The 19,056-nt window shown below is 39.5% G+C and overlaps 1 protein-coding gene across 8 annotated transcripts in view; it reads right to left on the bottom strand.

Moving 5' to 3' along the window:
* Positions 1 to 3,683: 3,683 nt before the first annotated feature.
* The window catches only part of LOC125453791 (TRAF family member-associated NF-kappa-B activator-like), a 76,484-nt gene continuing 61,111 nt past the window's right edge, over positions 3,684 to 19,056 (bottom strand). For all 8 annotated transcript variants that reach the window (XM_048533732.2, XM_048533728.2, XM_048533729.2 and 5 more), the window contains one exon: positions 3,684 to 6,326. In XM_048533732.2, coding sequence (XP_048389689.1) covers positions 6,141 to 6,326 — 186 coding nt within the window. In that variant the 3' untranslated portion in view covers positions 3,684 to 6,140. The remainder of the gene's footprint in view (positions 6,327 to 19,056) is intronic.

The following is a 19,056-nucleotide window of genomic DNA, read 5'->3' as shown; positions in this document are numbered from 1 at the left end:
AGGCCAACTCATCATTTGTCTTCCTAACCGCTTGCTGAACAGGCATGGGTTGCTTTCTGTATCGGTGGACAGGGACACCCGGATCATTTTGTACATCAAAATTTTCCAATCTATCACAGTTTAAACAATACTGTGCCATTCTGTTTTTCCGAATGAAGTGGATAACTTCACACAGCTATGATATGCTGTATCTATCACTTCTGTCCACTCACTTATTAAATCACCTTGAAGCCTCTATACTCAACAGTCACAATTCCTCCAAGATTTGTGTCATCAGCAAAATTTTATATATTACATTTAATCAATCATATAAATTGTGAATAGCTGGGCCCAAGCTAAGGCAGCCCACTAGCAAGTGCATTTCAATCCAAAAAAAGTATTTATTCCTACTGCTTCCTTTCTACTAACAACTCCTCAAGCCACGTGTCCCACATGCATTTAGCTTTCACACTAAAAACTTACGTGGGACTGAATCAAACGTTTTCTGAAAATTAAAATCCACCACATTCACTGGTTTTCCTTCATCTATTCCATTAACTATGTCCTCAGAATGCTCCAATAGGTTTGTCAAAAAATGGTTTCCCTTTCATTTATCTATGTTGACTTTGTCTAATCTCATTGATATTTTCTAAGCGCTCTGTAATCAGACCTCTTAGAATAGATCAATGGCTTCAAGTTCCATTAAGTTCTCAAGCACAACTTAATCTTACTAATTCTAGTTTCCTTCAAGACCTCATTCCACCGAGACCCTTGTTTCCCTCGCATTTCTGGGAAGTTGTCTGTGTCTTCTGTGAAGGCAGAACTAAAGTAATAGCTTAATTGCTCTGTCATTTTCTTGTTCTCTAGTATCAATTCTCCCATTCCAGAACAGAAGACCTACAGTTGTGTTCACTAACCTTCTTCTTGCAAGTTTACTCTCATGTTCTATTTTGCCCCTCTGAATTAATCTCTTGGCCTTTCTTGATTGAATTCTAAATTGTTCCCAATCCTCAGGCTTGCAATTTCTTCCAGCGAGTTTATATGACTCTTTGCTATCCTTCATTTTTGTCAGTCATGGTTGGGCCACATATCCTGTTATTCTTTTGTATCAGAAAGCATTGTACACTTGTTGCAACATATACATTCATTCCTTAAATATTAGCAATAACCTGAGTTGAAGAAGGCATTCGGGTCCCTGGCAGAGGAGAGTTCATGCAGCAGGATAACTCTAGACAATTCTTGTACTTAGCTGCTAATCCTCCTTCCCATTAGTGCACAAAGGGGCCTTCCTCATCCCTCAATTCAATGGGCCGCCTGGACTGAGATGCCTCAGGCACCTTTTGCTGAGCTTTTGAATGAACACATTCCTAGTTTGAGTGTTGGAGTTAGTGCTTGAGTGCATTCTGCCAAACACTGGTGTTCTGCTGGACTTGACTCTGCATGACATCCATGATCAGACCGTAGAGGCTGCCATGTGCTTGCATGCCAGAGCCACAACATCAGATAGAACTTTGGCAGAGCCTTCTGCCTCTCACTGGAGTGATCTCTGGCACGTCTTCTACTACTTGCTTCTATGTCTCTGTAAACTCATAAGAGAGGCTGGGTCCAGAGATGATTATCTGTACTAGGTTTAGCAAGGTCCTATTGTGTCAGATATTTTGGTCATTTCTTCCTCTTCTGGCTACAACCCAATGCCAGTGCTGCTGCTCACGTGTGCAAGACTCTGTGGCTGGTCTGGACACATGACATAGTGGGGTGAAAATATTTACACCGGAGGAGAGTGAATGGAATGCTTTGACAGTGCTCCTCCAAGGCTCCTGGCTGTTCCTCATCAGAGATGTGCTCTGTGGGGCTCATAACGAGAGACCAGGGCCTGGTCTTCCTCATCTGGCAGAGATTGCAAGTGGTATCCAGAGGTTGCAGAGAAAAATATAAAGATTAGGGTAAATGAAACATCACCCTTACCCAAGACTTTATTAAAACCTTGGTGCTTGACATGCAGCTGGTATTCAGCACAGGTTATTTTTCACTAGATGTCTGCAGATATCCAATATCCCTTCCACATCTGCATTTTCCCTTGTTCTCCTGCTTTCTCAGCAGGCCACTCCTCAAATATTGTTGGCATCCTGATGCTGCTGCTGCTATCATGATCAGCCCTCCCAACCACATTGTCACATGCATGCATGCTCCTTCCTGGCTGTGTATCTTTTGCTTTGGCAAGAGACATTTGTATTGGTACATGAATGATTTGCCTGCCTTATTGGAAATAGAGATGTAAACTCCCAAAGCTGGAGATGATGGAAAATCAATAAACTTTATGTAACGCATGTGCATTTGATGTTCATATAAGATGCTCATCCAGAAGCCAGCTTTTGTGGTGTCCTCACACCATGAAAACTTTTGGTAAGGAGTAATGTGATGTATGGGTTCTCTGACTTTTGATGAAAGGTCAGGGAGCTGGTGGCATGTGTTGTAGCTCCTTTTCTGTTTTAAATGAGACCACTGGCAGATGGGAGAGAAGCAGTAGCAATGCGGTACAAGTAGTAAACATACGTAAGTGAAATGAAGTGACAGACATTGATTGCACATGAGGCTTATGAGGGAGATACCTTGCAGCCAATCTTGACTGTGACATTCCTGTGCTGTAGTAAGCTAACAATACTAACTCACATTCACAGGGGTATAAAGCATGAAGTAGACAGTGCCACGTACCCTGCACAAGAAATCACTCTCTCTTGTTGCAGTGCACCCAATCCCATCCCTGGGTACCACAGGCACCAATCACTGCAGCCGCACCCCGCCTCCACGCCGCAAGGCTGCTTTGGTGTCTGTAGGAAAGCATCGTCTTGCCTTCCCTTGGAAGGAGCATTTCCTTCAGTTCATGAACTGTCACCTACAGCACCACTAGGGAGATATCACTGAACCATGGTTCTGCTTTTGGCTGGCTCTGTGACACGCTGAAATAGTAGGTACGGGTGTTGAGCAAAAGTTAACTCTGGGAGGTAGGGTGGAGCGCTGTTGGGCTGTGTTTTAAACATGGCAGCCAGAGGCTGGAGACTGGAAGGTCAAAAACCTCCTGACTACTTTCCACTCCAATCTGGCCTCTTGCTCGCACATACTTATGGAGTGAACTGAAAAAACATGTAAGCACATTAAAAAAACTCATCTCACCCTTTAACAAAAGCTCCTTTCACTTTTTTAAGCCTACCTCCACCCTTAAGCTCAGAAATGAAAATTCCACCCAAGGTTCCAACTATGATAGTGCATGCCAGAGTGGGACACTTGCAAATGTTACCACATTTTTGCTACCCTTGCCTTCCTCAGTGGTACAGATCACAGGTTTGCAAGATACCGTTGAAGCAGATTTGCTGAGTTGCAGCAACGCACCTTCGAGGTGGCACACACTGCTGCCACTGTGTATTTGTGATGCGGGGAGTGAATGTTCAGGGTGGTGAATGGGGTGCTAATCCAGCAGACTGATCTTTCCTGGATGGTGATAGAAGCTTCCTGAAATTTGGAGCTGCACTCATTCGGACAAATAGAGACTATTCTCTTGTGCTTCTGACTTATGCCTGATAGATGGTAGACGGGCTTTGGGGGGAGTTAGGAGGGAGTTACATGCATCAGACTAGAGTGAAAAAATATACTACTATAGAAAATCCAGTTATTTGTACTTCATTTTTAATTAATCAATTTAGAAGAAATATGCAGTTTTTCCCTTTCCCTAAGCTGATACTTTTTAAACGCGATAGCCGTCCACAGTTCAACCGTAAAATTAAATAATTTCTCATGTCACTCCACACTTACAAACATTTTCAATTGAGCAACTCAAAATAGAAAAAAAAGCATCAATTATATTATCGCAATTTAAACACTCCAAACATGTCCAGGTAGAAAGCCATTTTGGATATCACTTTATTTTTGCTTGAAGATTTGCACTCAATTGAAAAATTCCTAATTTTACAGTCCACAATGGTTGAAATATTTTACCTGCATAGCTTTCCCGACAACTTATTGTTAAAACACAACATTGCTGTACACATATAAAAATAATTATATACATTAAGAATAAAACATTGAGATAGACTATATGATGTCCAACAGACATGGACAGTATTTTAAACCGACTATAGTTTCATAGCAGTCAAGGCATTAAAACTGATTGCTAATGACGAATCCAACTTTAAGACTCCAACAAAAAAAATCAAGGAACAGTACAAATTGCCCAATATGAAGAATTAAATGACACATGTAGCTTAGATTACATATTTCCGCATCTTAGATAAAGGTCTGAATGCTTCTTTGGAAAAGAAATGAGTCACATTTTAGACAAATCATTTCATTATCTTAAAATATTATAGGCATTTGGAAAACATTAAAGGGTTAATTCTTATTTGTGGGAAAATTTGAAGCACAAATGATAAAAAAAATGTTAGCATCACTTGGTGCAGCAAACATTTGACTGGAATTGAATTGATCAGAAAGAATGTAATCAGAACCTGCAAAACTCTGGCATTAGAAAACAATTGCAATTTAGGCACTGAAAAAAAAACAGAAGAAACGTAACACCTAATCCTGTGCTTCATAAAGCAAGTTAAAATGTAAGATTATATGATTTTTGGGGGGTTTACACTTTATAGAGGCTTGTGGACCATCAAAGCCAGAGTTTTCATTAACCAAACAGGGGTCCAGGGTAGGAAAGACTTTTACACCTCCATGCACAGCCCCAACAATCCAAATGGAAGGGGTTTCCCCTCTGATGTCAAGGACCCATCTTCTCCCTCTGAAATATTTCATAATTTATATTTCTGAGGGTGTTTCTATTTTGAGGGTGCCCTCCCAATCTCCCAGCTGCCTCAGCAAGGCCTACCATTCCTGGGAAGGCTGCCAAGGCTCGAGAATTGCTAATCCACTGATTGAATCAGCATAATCAGGAATCTGCGATCAATTAGGAGGTTGCCTCAAGAAAAATAGCTCTGCTAGTCTGGCTCCTGGCAAGTGCGGACTACGGACATCATTTAGTCCCACATCAGGGTCTCAAAACAAGTGGGAAAATCTTGGCCAATATTTCTTTGTGTGTGATATTTAGCATTCACCTAGCCAACAATTTAACGCAATGTGGCAAACAACTCTCTTTGATGGCTATCAGGAATTACTTTGACAGTCTTAGCAACTTAAACTTTGAAGGCTCGTTAAGGTAAAACTATTCCTAATTCTCTAACTGTAATTAAACTGACAGCATCAATGACTTCAAACAGTATGTGAAAATATCTCAAGAGTACAATAATAGTTTCAGTTGAGAGGTTTAGGTTAAGGTATATTTTGGTAGAATAGCGAAATATTTTGATGTTGACACTAAGTGAAAAAATATGAAAGATGGCCAGAAATTGCAGCACAGGTTAAAAACAAGAAAAAGATGTTATCTTATAACAATTCTTCGGAAAAAAATATGTAAAACGCCTGCAGTGTTTATAACAATTATTCTATCTAATTCATTTGCTTTTCAATACCAGAATTCCACTGACTTGTTCATTTTTAATACTGATTTGGATAAACTAATTAGAAAAATTAAAATTCCAGTTCACACAATGGTCCTCTTACAATAGGAATATTGGCTTCAAATTAACTTTTGTTAATACATATGCTGAAAACAATGAATAAATAGATAAACTTATTGAACAACCAAACACTTTACCAAAAAAAAATGCTATTGGCCTAACCTTTACAAATATCCTTTTGATATTTACAATTTCACATGACCAAAACTATCTTTACAATCTGAATACATGTTATATCCATAAGTCAGACTTCTTCAGGGGCAGCATGGTGGCTTAGTGGTTAGCACTACTGCCTCACAGCACCAGGGTCTCAGGATCAATTCCAGCCTCTCACAATTGTCTGTGTGGGTTTCCTTCAGCTGTTCTGGTTTCATCTCACATTCCCAAGATCTGTAGGTAGGTGGATTGGCTGTGCTAAACTGCTCATTGTGTCCAGACATGTGCCGACTAGGTGAATTAGCCATGGAAAATGCAGGGTTACAGGGAAAGAGTGGGTCTGGACGGGATGCTTTGCAGAGGGTCCATGTGGACTGATGGACCTAATGGCCTGCTTCTACACTGTAGGGATTTTATGATTCATCTCACTGTGGAAACATGCAAGCATTAAAATCCATTTTTAGCAATAAAGTGTGAATTAAGATGCCTGAGGAACTCTTCCTTAGTTATGGTGCCTGCTGGGAAGACTGCCTGACAGAATTCACAGGTTTTGGAGTTTAGGTCCGGGTCAGAGTCTTTGGATGCTTGATGCAGTAATTCACCCTCTTTATTGTGGTATGGATACCACACAGGCTGCAGGAGAGAGTAGACATTTTTCATTAGTGAACGTGCTGTGTAAATGAAAAACACACCATATGTCTATAAAAGTCAGATTATAATGCAACAGCTTTAGCAGAATAATCAGCCCTTATGGCAGTCTAGAAAAAATATATTCTGATCAACCTTTTTTTAATCCACCTCAGTAATGTATAGGAAATCAGCTCAAAATACCCATTTTGCAGCATTGTTTTTCTAAAACAATGACTCAACAACAATAAATGCACATACCACATCAAAATATAGCTTCCCAAATTGATTAAAGTTATTCCCTCATTAATTTGTGTTAAAATATACTCAATAAGCAGTATATTCTATTATTTGACAGGAAAGCACCTACTCACTTTTCATGAAGTCCAGAGATTTTTGGAGAAAATTTTATACATTTCACATACACACTTACATTTTCACATTTTGCACTGATTTCAGTGTTTAAGAAAGCTACAGACTATACAAATATTAACATTGTTACTATGCACACATTCTACTTGGTAGTACACATCGTTAGTGCTCTGGAACAGTAAGGAAAAATTCTCCTAATCATGTAATAAATTAGTGGTATTGATCTGAACTATTCTTCAATCTTGTTACATAGCAGAGTGTATGAATTCTAACTGCATAGCTGGGTCAGCATCAATGCATATTAATATCCTAATTTTAAGTGTAATAGCACCACTTCCTGTTGTTAATAAACATTTTGCTTGATGTATGTAACTAGCAGTTGGTGTAAATTGCACATTAAGTCTGCTTAGGTGCAGACAGAACATTTATCTAAAGCTACCGAAACATATGTATTTGCTAAATACTGTACTTGACAGAATATAAAACGCAGATTGCAACTGCTCCCAGGAGGGTGCAATTTATAAGGGGTTTTGTATCGCAAACTACTAATAAATGTTCACTGACTTAAGCTGTCTTTGTATCTTATCTTTGGCATTGGTGCTAGACCAACATTTTGTGCGCACAGTGCCAAAACAGTATAAAGCTGCCAGTGCAGGCTGCTACTGGAGGAAATGCCAGCGCTTTGTTTCACTTTATACCAGTGGCAGTTTTATGATTTCTCATCATGACGACATTTTTTAAAAACAACTTCCCCATAATATCTCAAACTAAATCTGGGTATAATGGGCTTTTTTTTTAAACCAACCTAGAGAAGCTGATTAGAAGTAATAAACTATCTCCAGAAGAACACCAAAAAGTAGCACTCCGTACATGTGTTTAAGACATACAGGTGGGCCATGCAATATTGTCTCTAATCACATTCAAGTAAAGTCAGTATAACACTCCAAAGTTACACATGGCCTGGTTTAAAGGATAACCTTACAGCAAGTACAACATTGAATGGTTTTTCCACTGTGACTCCGCTGAAAAAAAATACAAAAACTGCATCCATATTTCAGCTCCAACACAATGGCTCAAATGAACAAGTCTAAGGAGGACAAAATTGACCATGAAATCCTGTTATTCAGTGACTTCTGCAGGAAATTCACATATGTCGATGCAAGGGTAGGACTTAATTGGCTCTTGTAATTGAACACTATTCTAACACTTGCTTTAAAACTAACATGTAAATAATGGCCATTTGGTGAGGCACCAGAGGATTCCTAAGAACCATCCAACTGTGTTCCTGCAAGTATTTACTGTTTTCAGGAAAACAGACAAGATAATCAGCAAAGTAAATAAATATCTTCTTCAATTCTTTTGTTAGTTACACAAGCTCAATAGAACACAAAAAGGATCAACTCAATGAGACTAAAATATTGAACATTAATCAGGCCAAAAGAATTGACGTAAGGCAATGTGTACATCTTAATAATTTTTAATGTAAGTTATTTAAAATTTTGAACAAGGTGAATAAGTCAGAAAAAATAGCCTAACGCTTGTACTTTCGCTTACATAGCTCCTAATAGTCCAGTTCACCTGCCTGAAAACTTTCAACACCTTAGTGCAATATGATGGCCTTCCTTTATATCTAAACAACATAAGCATTTTGCAAAAACAGATTTTTGTTTTCCTTAGTGCACAAACAATAGGAAGGGAACTTTGAAACAGATAGCTCACACGATACATTAGCAAACTCTAAGCACAAAAAAATGAGAACGCTATATTTGATGTTGGTTAAACGTGCCTACTTCATGTAATTTTATTAAGTGCCATGAAAATAAAGATGTCTGAACAAAACAATGTTATGAAAAACTGCACATTTTTATTGATGTCTGAAATTGTTGAGAACATAACTTTATTAACTGTAAATCAGTGATCCTTACACTCCCCTTTCTATGCAACTTAGCAGCAAATCGTGTTTTATATTTTTAAATAACATGTCTCTTCATAACATGTAATTACATACCAGCTGCTTCATTTGCTTCTGTACAGTTTTGCACTGTACAAAGCAGGGTGCCATCTACTGAAAATAGATACTCAGATAACTAGTAAAAGAACAATCCAATGAGATAATAGAAAAAGGCATTAGTAACAAGTAATGTGATAGAGTGTGTGTGTTTCACAGCTCCACAGGGCTTCTAAGTAATAGAGGAAATAGTGTAATTTGTTTTTGCTAAATCTCTTACAACAGCATCGGTGATAAACATGATGCAAAAGAATTAATATACTGTACTGTCTATGTAGCAAACAACAGACCTTGGGCTAGAGCATTTGAGAAACCCTATGGACAGTGCATTTTTATCTCAATAAAAATGCAAGACTTTCTTTAAAAGTTCTGTTTGTTATTACATTCATATTTATTATGAAACATTATGGCCTGGAATCCACTCCAAAGGGAATAAAAGTCTTGAACATCCTAAGTTAAACTGCTGTGGTCATCAATCCTCCAGGTTTTCAGTTTGCTACACAATTTGTCGGAAAAGTAGATTATACGCAATATGCTCTTGGCAAATTGGGACCAGTTCAGCTAATGGCCAAAACACTACAACTCGTATCCAGATGTGTTCAAAGTACATGTATAAAAGTTGAACTGATGGGTTCATACTGACACATTACTTGCAACGGTGATCTGTCAATCTCGCAACACTAAAATCCCAGTCCAGTACTGGCAGAGCTGACATGTCTCCAATAAAAAAATTAGGGGCCAGAAGCCAATATCTTTGGTTCCCTGCTGTAAATTCTGTTTCATTAGTGGAAGAGATCACAAGTTTGGGAGGTCCTGTTGAAGCAACTTTGGCAAACTGTTGCAATGTATCCTGCCAATAGTATACACAGCAACCATGGTTGAGGGAGTGGATGTTCAGACAATGAACAATGTGAAATCATGAAGACTGTACATCCCAGATGGTGTCTAGCTTGAGTATTCTTGCAGTTGTACCCACTCAAGCAAGTGGAGTGTATTCATCACACTTTTTTGATTAAGAGTCAGAGTCATACAGAATGCAAACAGAACTGTCAATCCAAACAGTCCACATCGATCATGTTCCCAAACTCAACTACACCCATCTGCCCACCCTTGGCTCATATCCCTCTAAACCTTCGATAACAACGTGTACAGCTGGATGAACACAGCAGGCGAAGCAGCATCTTAGGAGCAGGAAAGTTGATGTTTTGGGCCTAGACCCTGCACCAGAAATCTAGGCCCGAAACGTCAGCTTTCCTGCTCCTCTGATGCTGCTCAGCCTGCTGTGTTCATCTAGCTCTATACCTTGTTATCTCGGATTCTCCAGTATCTGCAGTTCCTATTATCTCTCTAAACTTTTCCTATTTATGAACTTATCAAAATGATTTTTAAACATTATAACTGTACCTGCATCCACAAATTTCTCTGTTAGTTTGTTCCACACACAAACCACACTCTGTGTAAAGATATTCCTTCTCATATCCTTCTTAAAACTTTCTCCTCGCACCTTAAAAATATGCCCCCTAGTTTTGAACTCGCCTACCTAGGGGAAAGATCTTGTCATTCTCCTTATCTATGACCCTTGTATTTTATAAACCTCAATAAGATCACCCCCTTCAACCTCCTACGCTGCAGAGAAAAAATGTCCCAGCTTTTCCAGTCTATTTTATATTTCAAACCCTCCATTCCCAGAAACAGCTGGTAAATCCTTTCTGAACCTTCTCTAATAATATCCTTCTTATAACAAGGTGATCAGAACTGCACACAGTACTCCAGAAGAAGCCTCACTACTGTCCTGTACAGCCTCAACATGATGTCCCAACTCCTATACTCAAAAGGTCTGAGCAATAAAGGCGAGCATGCTAAACATCTTCCTTAACACCCCATCAACTTTCGATGCAAATTTCAAAGAATTGTGTACCTGAACTCCTAGGTTACTCTGTTCCACATAGTTATCCAGGGCCCTACCATTAATTGCCTAAGTCCTGCCATTGTTTGTTTCGTCAAAATGTAATACCTCAGCCACTCCTCGGTCCACGGATCTGATGGACCAAGATCTCTTTGTAATCTTAGCTAATTTTCTTCACTGTCTACCATACGACCAATTTTGGCGTCATCTGCAAGCTTAATAACCATGCCTCCTATATTCTCATCCTCATCATTTATTTAAATGAAAAACAAAAGTGGATCCAGGACTGATCCCTGTGGAACACTGCTGGTCACAGGTCTCCAATCCAAAAAACAACCTTCTCTCTCCAACAATATAGCCAATGTTGTATCCAATTGGCTGCTTCTTTCCGTTAGCGTGATCTACAAGACGAGGCAATTAGGAGGTGAGCCATTTGCACATGTTAACCATTCACTGATTTGGGCTAGTAGCCAGATTACTTGTGTGGCTCGTCCAATTGAGCTTCTGGTCAATGTTGAACTCAAAGTTACCCTGTGGTGCTCACCAGTCCTCCAAGTTGATGTCGGGGCTTTTAGCTATAGTAATACCGTTCTATGTTACAACAGTGGGAGATGGACATGGTCATCAACCAGTATCGGTGTAGTACAGCTGCTTCTTGCTACTTATCAATCCAAATCTAGGTGTTATAAAATGTTGCTGCATAGGGGCATGAATTACTTCATTTTCTGAGGAACTATGCACTTTTAATCCCGCCTCCCCCCTCCTCCTCCATTCCCCCGCCCGCCTGCCACCACCACCCCGCCCAACACCCGATCTTACAAAGGCAAAGGAAATTAATTTTTTGGATGCCCACTAACCTATGACAATAAAGGAGAACTATTACCAGCCTCTTGTACCCAAGGTCACCTGAGGTGAACAGAAAGAAGTAAAATTGGGAGAGGAACAGTTGTATCTCATCTCTCAGAGATATATCACTCCAATATTTAAAAAGAGAGGTAGAAAGAAAACAAGGAATTACAGACCAGTGAGCCTAACATTGGTAGTGGGGAAAATTCTCAAGGACTTTATAGTGGAGCATTTAGAAAGAAGTGGCAGGATCAGATGAAGTCAAAGTGGATTTATGAAGGGGAAAAATCATGCTTGACAAGTCTGTTGGAATTCCATGCAGATGTTATTAGCAGAGTTGACAAGGGGGAGCCAGTTGGTGTGATATATTTGGGCTTTCAGAAAGCATTTGACAAAGACCCGCATAAGAGATTATTGTGCAAGATTAAAGTGCATGGGATTGGGGTAAGTGTATTGAGATGGGTAGAAAACTGGTTGAGAGAGAGGAAACAAAGAGTAGGAATCAATGGGTACTTTTCAAATTGCCAGGCAGTAACTAGTGGGGTTCAACAGGGATCAGTGCTGAGACTCCAGCTATTCATATAATGGTTTGGATGAAGGTACAAATTGAAACTTCTCAAAGTTTGCAGATGATACCAGGTTGGGTGGGAGGGTGAACTGTAACAAGAATGTAGAGATCATTCAGCATGATCTGGACAGGTTGGCTGAGTAGACAAATCAATGGCAGATGCAATATAATTTGAATAAATGTGAGGTTATTCACTTTGGAAGCAAAAACAAGAAGCCAGATTACTACTTGAATGGCTGTAATTTGGGAGAAGGGAGTGTGCAACAGAACCCGGGCATCCTTGTGCACCAATCACTGATGGTAAGCACGAAGATGCAGCAGGTAGTAAGGAAGGCACCTTGTATTTTGGCCTTCATTGCAAGAGATTTTGCATACAGGAACAGCAATGTTTTGCTGCAGTTACACAGGGCCTTGGTGAGGCCACACCTAGAATATTGTGTGCAGTTCTGGTCTCCTTTTCTGAGGAAGGATGGTCTTGCTTTCAAGGGGGTGCAGCTAAGGTTTTACCAGGCTGATTCTGAGGAGTTGCAGAACTGATGTTTGAGAGATTAATTAGGTTGGGATTGTTTTCACTGGAGTTCAGATGAATGAGGGGGTCTCATACAGACTTATAACATTTTAACAGGATTAGACAGGGCAGATGCAGAAAGGATATTCCCGATGGTGTGTACAGAACTTGGGTCACAGTTGGGACAGAGACATTTCTTCATCTAAAGAGTGGTGAGCCTATGGAATTCATTATCACAGGAAGTAGGTGATGCCAAAACATTAAATATATTCAAGAGGTGGCTAGATGCAGCATTTGGGACAAATGGGATCAAAGGTTATGAGGAGAAAGCAGGATTAGGCTACGGAGTTGGATGGTCAGCCATGATCATGATGAATGGCGAAGCAGGCTCAAAGGGCCAAACAACCACTTTCTGTTACTATCTTCCTTGTTTTTATGTTTCTATAACAGGGCTATTTAGCAGCAAGAATTCTATCTCATTAGTTCACTTTCCTATTCAAAATGATGAAAAGTGCACATTAGATCCTGAAAACTAAGCCACTAAGATCACCTGTGAAAACAAACATCGTGACTTCATGAGAAGAGCCTGAATTGACATTTTGTATTACGCTGTGTTTAATACAAAAGCAAAATTCTGCAGGAATTGAATCTGAAATAAAAAGCGTCTATGGAGAGTGAAACAGCTCAAGTTCTGATGAATGGTCATCAATCTGAGCATTTTCATCATTTTTGGTTTTCATCATAAATTTCCCTTCAGTGTTCTTTAAGTCTGTTTCCTTGAGGTCCCCTGTGCTGCACAGGACCAATCATTCTTCAGAATACAATTAACATTTTATTTTAATAAATCAAAATCCATTGCCTCATCCTGACTGACAATGAATTCCACTTGCTCCTTTTTAAGCAATTTTTTCCGTTCTTAATATTGTGTAATATTAATAAACCCATTGGAAAGTACTTTGTTCTCTGAAAGAACAGACTGTTACTTGTATTTTGGCCCCAGCTGCAAATTTTGAGGTCATAAATGGTCATTGAATAAACATATGCATGATAATGGAATAGTGTAGGTTAGATGGGCTTCAGATTGATTTCACAGGTTGGCAGATCATGGAGGGCTGAAGGGCCTGTAATATGCTGTAATGTTCTATGCTCTATGTTCTATACTCCTTCTAGGTCTATACACAGTTGTGAGAATCTGGAATGCACTGCCTCGGCATGGTGGAAGATTAAACCATGATTTTAAAATGCAAACAACATAATTCCTGAAGAGGAAAAATGTGCAGGCTACAGGGATAGGAAGATGAGAGGCACAAGATACATAGCTCTTGCAGTGAACAGACACAGCAAAATGGGATTCTTCTCTACTGTAACCGTTCTACAGATCTGAGATATCCAAATTGTTAATATTGATACACATGGCTTACACAAAAAGTCCCTGAACTGAACTCATAATATTATCATCTTCTTCCAACCACTCCACTAAATATCCTTAACCCCTATTCTGTATTTTATCTCTTCAAAACAGTTTTTGAATCAGTTTCAATACCTTTGAGTTCAGTTTCTAATAAGCTTCCCCAAAAATCTCCAGTGGAGTTATCTTGCTAATGACCATCCTAAAATCCAAGCTGGCAAAATATTCTACGCTTCTTCCAATGATCATGCCTATGATATCTACATATTATCTTTTTTTTGTTTATTCATGGGATCTAGGCAATAAATGCTTGCCCAGTCAATCTGCAACTGTCTCAAGAAAGTGGTAGTGAAATACCTTCTTGAACCACTGACATCTATATGGTGTAGGTACACTGACAATGCAGTTAGGGAGGGTGGTCCCAGGATTTTGACCCAGTGCCACTAAGGTAAAGGTAATATAATTCCAATTTAGGATGGCGTGTGACATGGAGAGAATGTTGCAAATGGCGGCGATCCTATGTATCTGCTGGCCTGGTTCTTCTAGATAGTAGGATCTACAGTTTAGAAAGTGCTATTGAAGGTGCTGTGGTGAGTGGATCTTGAAGATGGTACATTCTGTTGAAAGTGCTCAAGAGTGGTGGAAGTAATGAACCTTGAAGATGCTAGATTGGTTCATAATCAAGCAGGCTCCTTTGGTCCTCGATGGTGCCAACCCTTTTGATTGTTGGAGTTGCACTGATCCAGGCAAATGGACAGCATTCCAACACACTCCTGACTTGTGCCTTGTAGATGATTGCCATTGACTTGTCAGGATGTGAGTTATTCTCTCTTCACAAAGAACTGTGACATTGGTCCCTTCTGAAATCAGGGTGACTGTCTCTAACTTTGTTATATCTAGATGTGGTAATTTCATCCTTAAATTAAGACTTCAATAGGTTTCCTACCACATACATTAAACAAGCTATCCTGCAATTACCAGATCAATTCTGTCTGTGTCTTTTTTAAAAGAATATTACAACGGCCACTCTTCAGGTCTCCATTAATACTCAACACAGCTGTGAAGTATACTTATCAGGCCTGTTCAATTTCTAAAACTTCAGAAGAATTTTCTATCACAATATCACTCACCTTCTTCTCAATTACACTTGGGTTCACCTTCTGCAAAAGCCTTATACTTCAAATTCAGTTTTATTAAATCCCTGAATGCCACTCCACTTCCACAAAACTACTCACAAACCCAAGATTACAAGCCACAAAACAAACATTTGCTTTTCTAATCTATAAAAGAACAAAATCCCTCCAAATGCCGCGACAAGCCAAGATCTCACTCCTATACCATCCAATTCCGAGACATTAATTGCACAAAGCTTAGGGGCCTACAATCACGTTGCCAAATATCAGTAACTCAGACCAGTTCTTCTAAAGTGCAAATGCACTCAAGTTCTCCAACCCACAAAATTCTCCATGAAATGCTGTCAAATATCACATTGTACCCTTTACCAGAAATTTTGCCTATTCCCATTATTTTGTCATTTTTAATTAAGGACCTTGCACATTATATAGCAAAACATTGCTGTATCACCCACAACACCATGAGAGATCAGTTTCTGTATCCGAGTAAATGTCATTGGACTGCTCATGATAAGCCAGATGATACACTTGAATAAACAGAAGACCATTATATAACATAATGCAGAATGTATAATTCAGCGGCTAACACAAAGCTGTTGTTTTCAGAGTACAAAATGTAATTGATGTCATGCTCAGAGAGGTGCAGTGAATTCAAAAGCCAATTAAATTTGATGACACTGATTAAGCTACAGTTTGATTCAAATAATACCTTCATAGCTCTTCATATGGTGTCAGAAATGTACTGTTTTGTAAAGATGATGTAGTATAAAACCAGTTATTCGTAAAGTCTACCTACCATTAACTAAGCAATGGGCAAAGGGATTTTCATTTCTGGCAGCAAGTGAGTAAGTAAAAGTTATGCATACTCGATCAACCTAAAGATGGTATCAGCAAGTTCCATAGATTTTACAGAATAATTAAGCATGTAAAGTGAGCTGTTAGCTTTAGTTTTGCAGTTTACGGGCAGCAGGTCAGTGTTCTAGAAACTGTAGTGGACCTTATTAGGGATAGCGAGTACAATGGCAACGTTGCAGTGGAGCATGCGAAATTTGGTGCAGCAGGGGAAGCAGCTCTTTGACAGTAAAGAAAACAGTGAAGACTTATAAACTTAAGGCATAAATGTCCTAAGTAATAAGGAAAAAGTCATACAAACTTGCTTCCAGTCTTGCATGAATGCAGCATACGATCCTTTAAGTAGCTGCAAGTGGCTTGGGAAGTCATATTGTGGCTGTACACAACATTGGTGAGGTCACTGTTGGGAATACTGCATACAATTCTGGTCACCATTCTGTATGAAGCATGTTGTTAAACTTGAGAGGGTGAAGAAAAGATTCATATGGATATTGTTGGGACTGGAGGGTTTAAGTAATAGGGAGGGGCAGAATAGGCTGGAGCATTTTTCCCTGGAGTGTCAGGGACTGAGGGGTTACCTTCAAGGTTTATAAAATCATGAGGGGCATGGATAGGGTGAATAGCCAAGGTCTTTTTCCTAAGATGGGGGAGTCCAAACCTTGAAGGCATAGATTTAAGATGAAAGGGGAAAAAGATTTACAAAGGACCTGAAGGGTTACTTTTCATACAGAGGATGGTGCACGTATGGAACAAGTTACCAAAGAAAGTGGTGAAGGTTAGTATAATTGCAATATTTAAGAGGCATCTGGGTGAGTATATGAAGAGGAAGCGGTTTAGAGAGATACAGGCCAAATGCTGGCAAATGGAACTAGGTCAGATTGGAATGTTTGGTTGGCATGGATCAGTTGGACAGAAGGGTCTGTTTCTGTGCGGTATGACTCTATGGCTGCCTCCCAAACAGAACATCTGTGTTTTACGAGCAAGTTGAGGGAGCAACAGTCACGTAAAGACCATAAGAAATACGAACAGGAGTAAGCCATTTGACCCAGTGACCCTGCTGCACCATTCAATAGGTTAATAGCTGATCTGACACTCCTTGCATCTTGCCCTTTACCCACAATCCTTACTAACCAAGAATCTATCTCAGCCTTAAATATAAACAAGGACTCTGCCTTCACAGTCCTCAGCAGCAAGAAACTCCAAAGATTCACAAGTCTCAGAGAAGAAATGCTTCCTCATCTCAGTCTTAAATTTATTTCCAGACTATGCTTTCTGGTCCTAGTCTATCCCAACAGGGGAAACATCCTCTCCGCATGTACCCTGTCAAGCCCCTTAAGAATCCTATAGGCTTCAATGAGATCACCTCTCATTCTTCTAAATTCCAATGTGTTGATTGGCAATATTTGTCAGGGTCTTAACAGTGCGGTGGAGCACTGCAGTTAGTCACTCATTGGCAGCTAAGGCTCCCACCTGAAACCAAAATTGAGGCCCATCTGAAAATTGAAACAACCTTCAGCAATAAGTTGGCAACATCTTTTGGCTGCAATTTCCTTCCTGATATGCCCAGTTAATACTGAGAAACAGGGAGGCAAGGAAATAAAAATCAACTTTGTAAATTCAGAAATTAATAGCTCAAGTTTTAGGTGCCAACTGCAGTTATTTATTCTGTTTTATTCAGTCAGAGGTTCTGGAGTTTATGAGATGCAAAGTAAGTTTCTTCTCTCTACAAATGTGGCAGTGAAGTCTGAACAGGAATTTGAAGTATGAAAATATAAAATATTTAGCAAAGGAAAAGAAAATGAATCACTAGAATAATGGAATGTTTGATTCCTTGTCTGTTTTCTATTTCTCTTCATCTGCCTTTTGGTTTGGACAGTGAGAGAATATGGGGCATAAAGGAGCTGCAGGCTACACCTCCACTTGGAGTTGCAGGGAAGCAGTAAATATTCATATTTTTCATGAAAGATATTAGTCAGAGTTTTATTTATTTATCCCTTTTAAATATAATTAACCTGAATTTTCCTTCTTAGAAATTTCAGGATTTTCAAGGATAATAGGGACGGTCTTTCATGTTGCTGGAATATAGAAGGAAATAAGTATTGAGGAAAGATGAGTTGGTTTGAGTCAGCAGTGATAGGAAGCTGGATAAAATCTATGTAAATAATGGCATCAGGTGATGGATATTGCCATTCAAGATTATCAGGGGGAAGGGTCTTTGAGTCCTGGCATTGTGGTAGTGGCTTGAGGTCTGAACTTTTAGCATGATGGAACACAAAGAGTGATATAGTATGAATGTAGTGCAAGAGTGCTCTTGGGATAAGAAACCACAAGGATAGCATGACAAGATTTGGGTAAATTGGGGCGGTTGTTCTTTGAACATCCAAGGATTTAAAAAAAAAATCTCAAAGCACCTGAATCTGGTTTCGGGAACAAGATCAAGAACAGGATCAATATTTTTTCAGAAGTTAGTTGCAGTGAGAAACTTATGCAAAGGCATAAGTGCTAAAATGAGAGCAGCAGGCATAGAAAGCAGTTGCAGGAAAGAGTTGGTGAGAAGACAGTCGTTGTGCTTTAGGTAGACCTGATAGACCAGTATGATAAGGAGGAGAAAGAGGTTTCCAAAGCCTTCATTACCTCTCAAACCCTTGCCTCCCAGTAGAAGCTCCATAATGAAGTAGCTGCACTGCAATTATTAATAGCGTGGACCACTTTAAGGGGCAGAGACTTAATCCATTCAATGCCAAACAATCCTTTGGCAAATTCCACTTACAGTAAACTAAGATGAGGCCTTGTGCTACATTGGATAGTATCTGAGCTAGAGGCTCAGGGTTCAAGTCCCAATCCAAGACTTGATGGCAAAGAAAAATCCATTCATAATGCAGCCAAAACAGGTTGATCAATTTGTATCCTTTCCAATATCTGCCAATGGCAGGCAGTAAGAGTAGGAGAAATTCCTGTACAGCCATGTGATAGAAGGTAAATTAGAGCATCTAACACTATTCATAGCTCTGGACAACAACATATATGTAAACTCTGACACTTCTGGGGCCAATTGGCTCAGTTGGATGCAAAGTGTAGATATGATTGGAGCCAACAGCAGAGGGTTTGATTCCTGTTCTGGCTGGGGAGGATTCA

Source organism: Stegostoma tigrinum, chromosome 7 (assembly GCF_030684315.1).
Source record: "Stegostoma tigrinum isolate sSteTig4 chromosome 7, sSteTig4.hap1, whole genome shotgun sequence".
Taxonomy (NCBI): Eukaryota; Metazoa; Chordata; class Chondrichthyes; order Orectolobiformes; family Stegostomatidae; genus Stegostoma; species Stegostoma tigrinum.
Note: the sequence above shows the minus strand (reverse complement) of the source record. Positions and strands in the feature narration are given on the sequence as shown.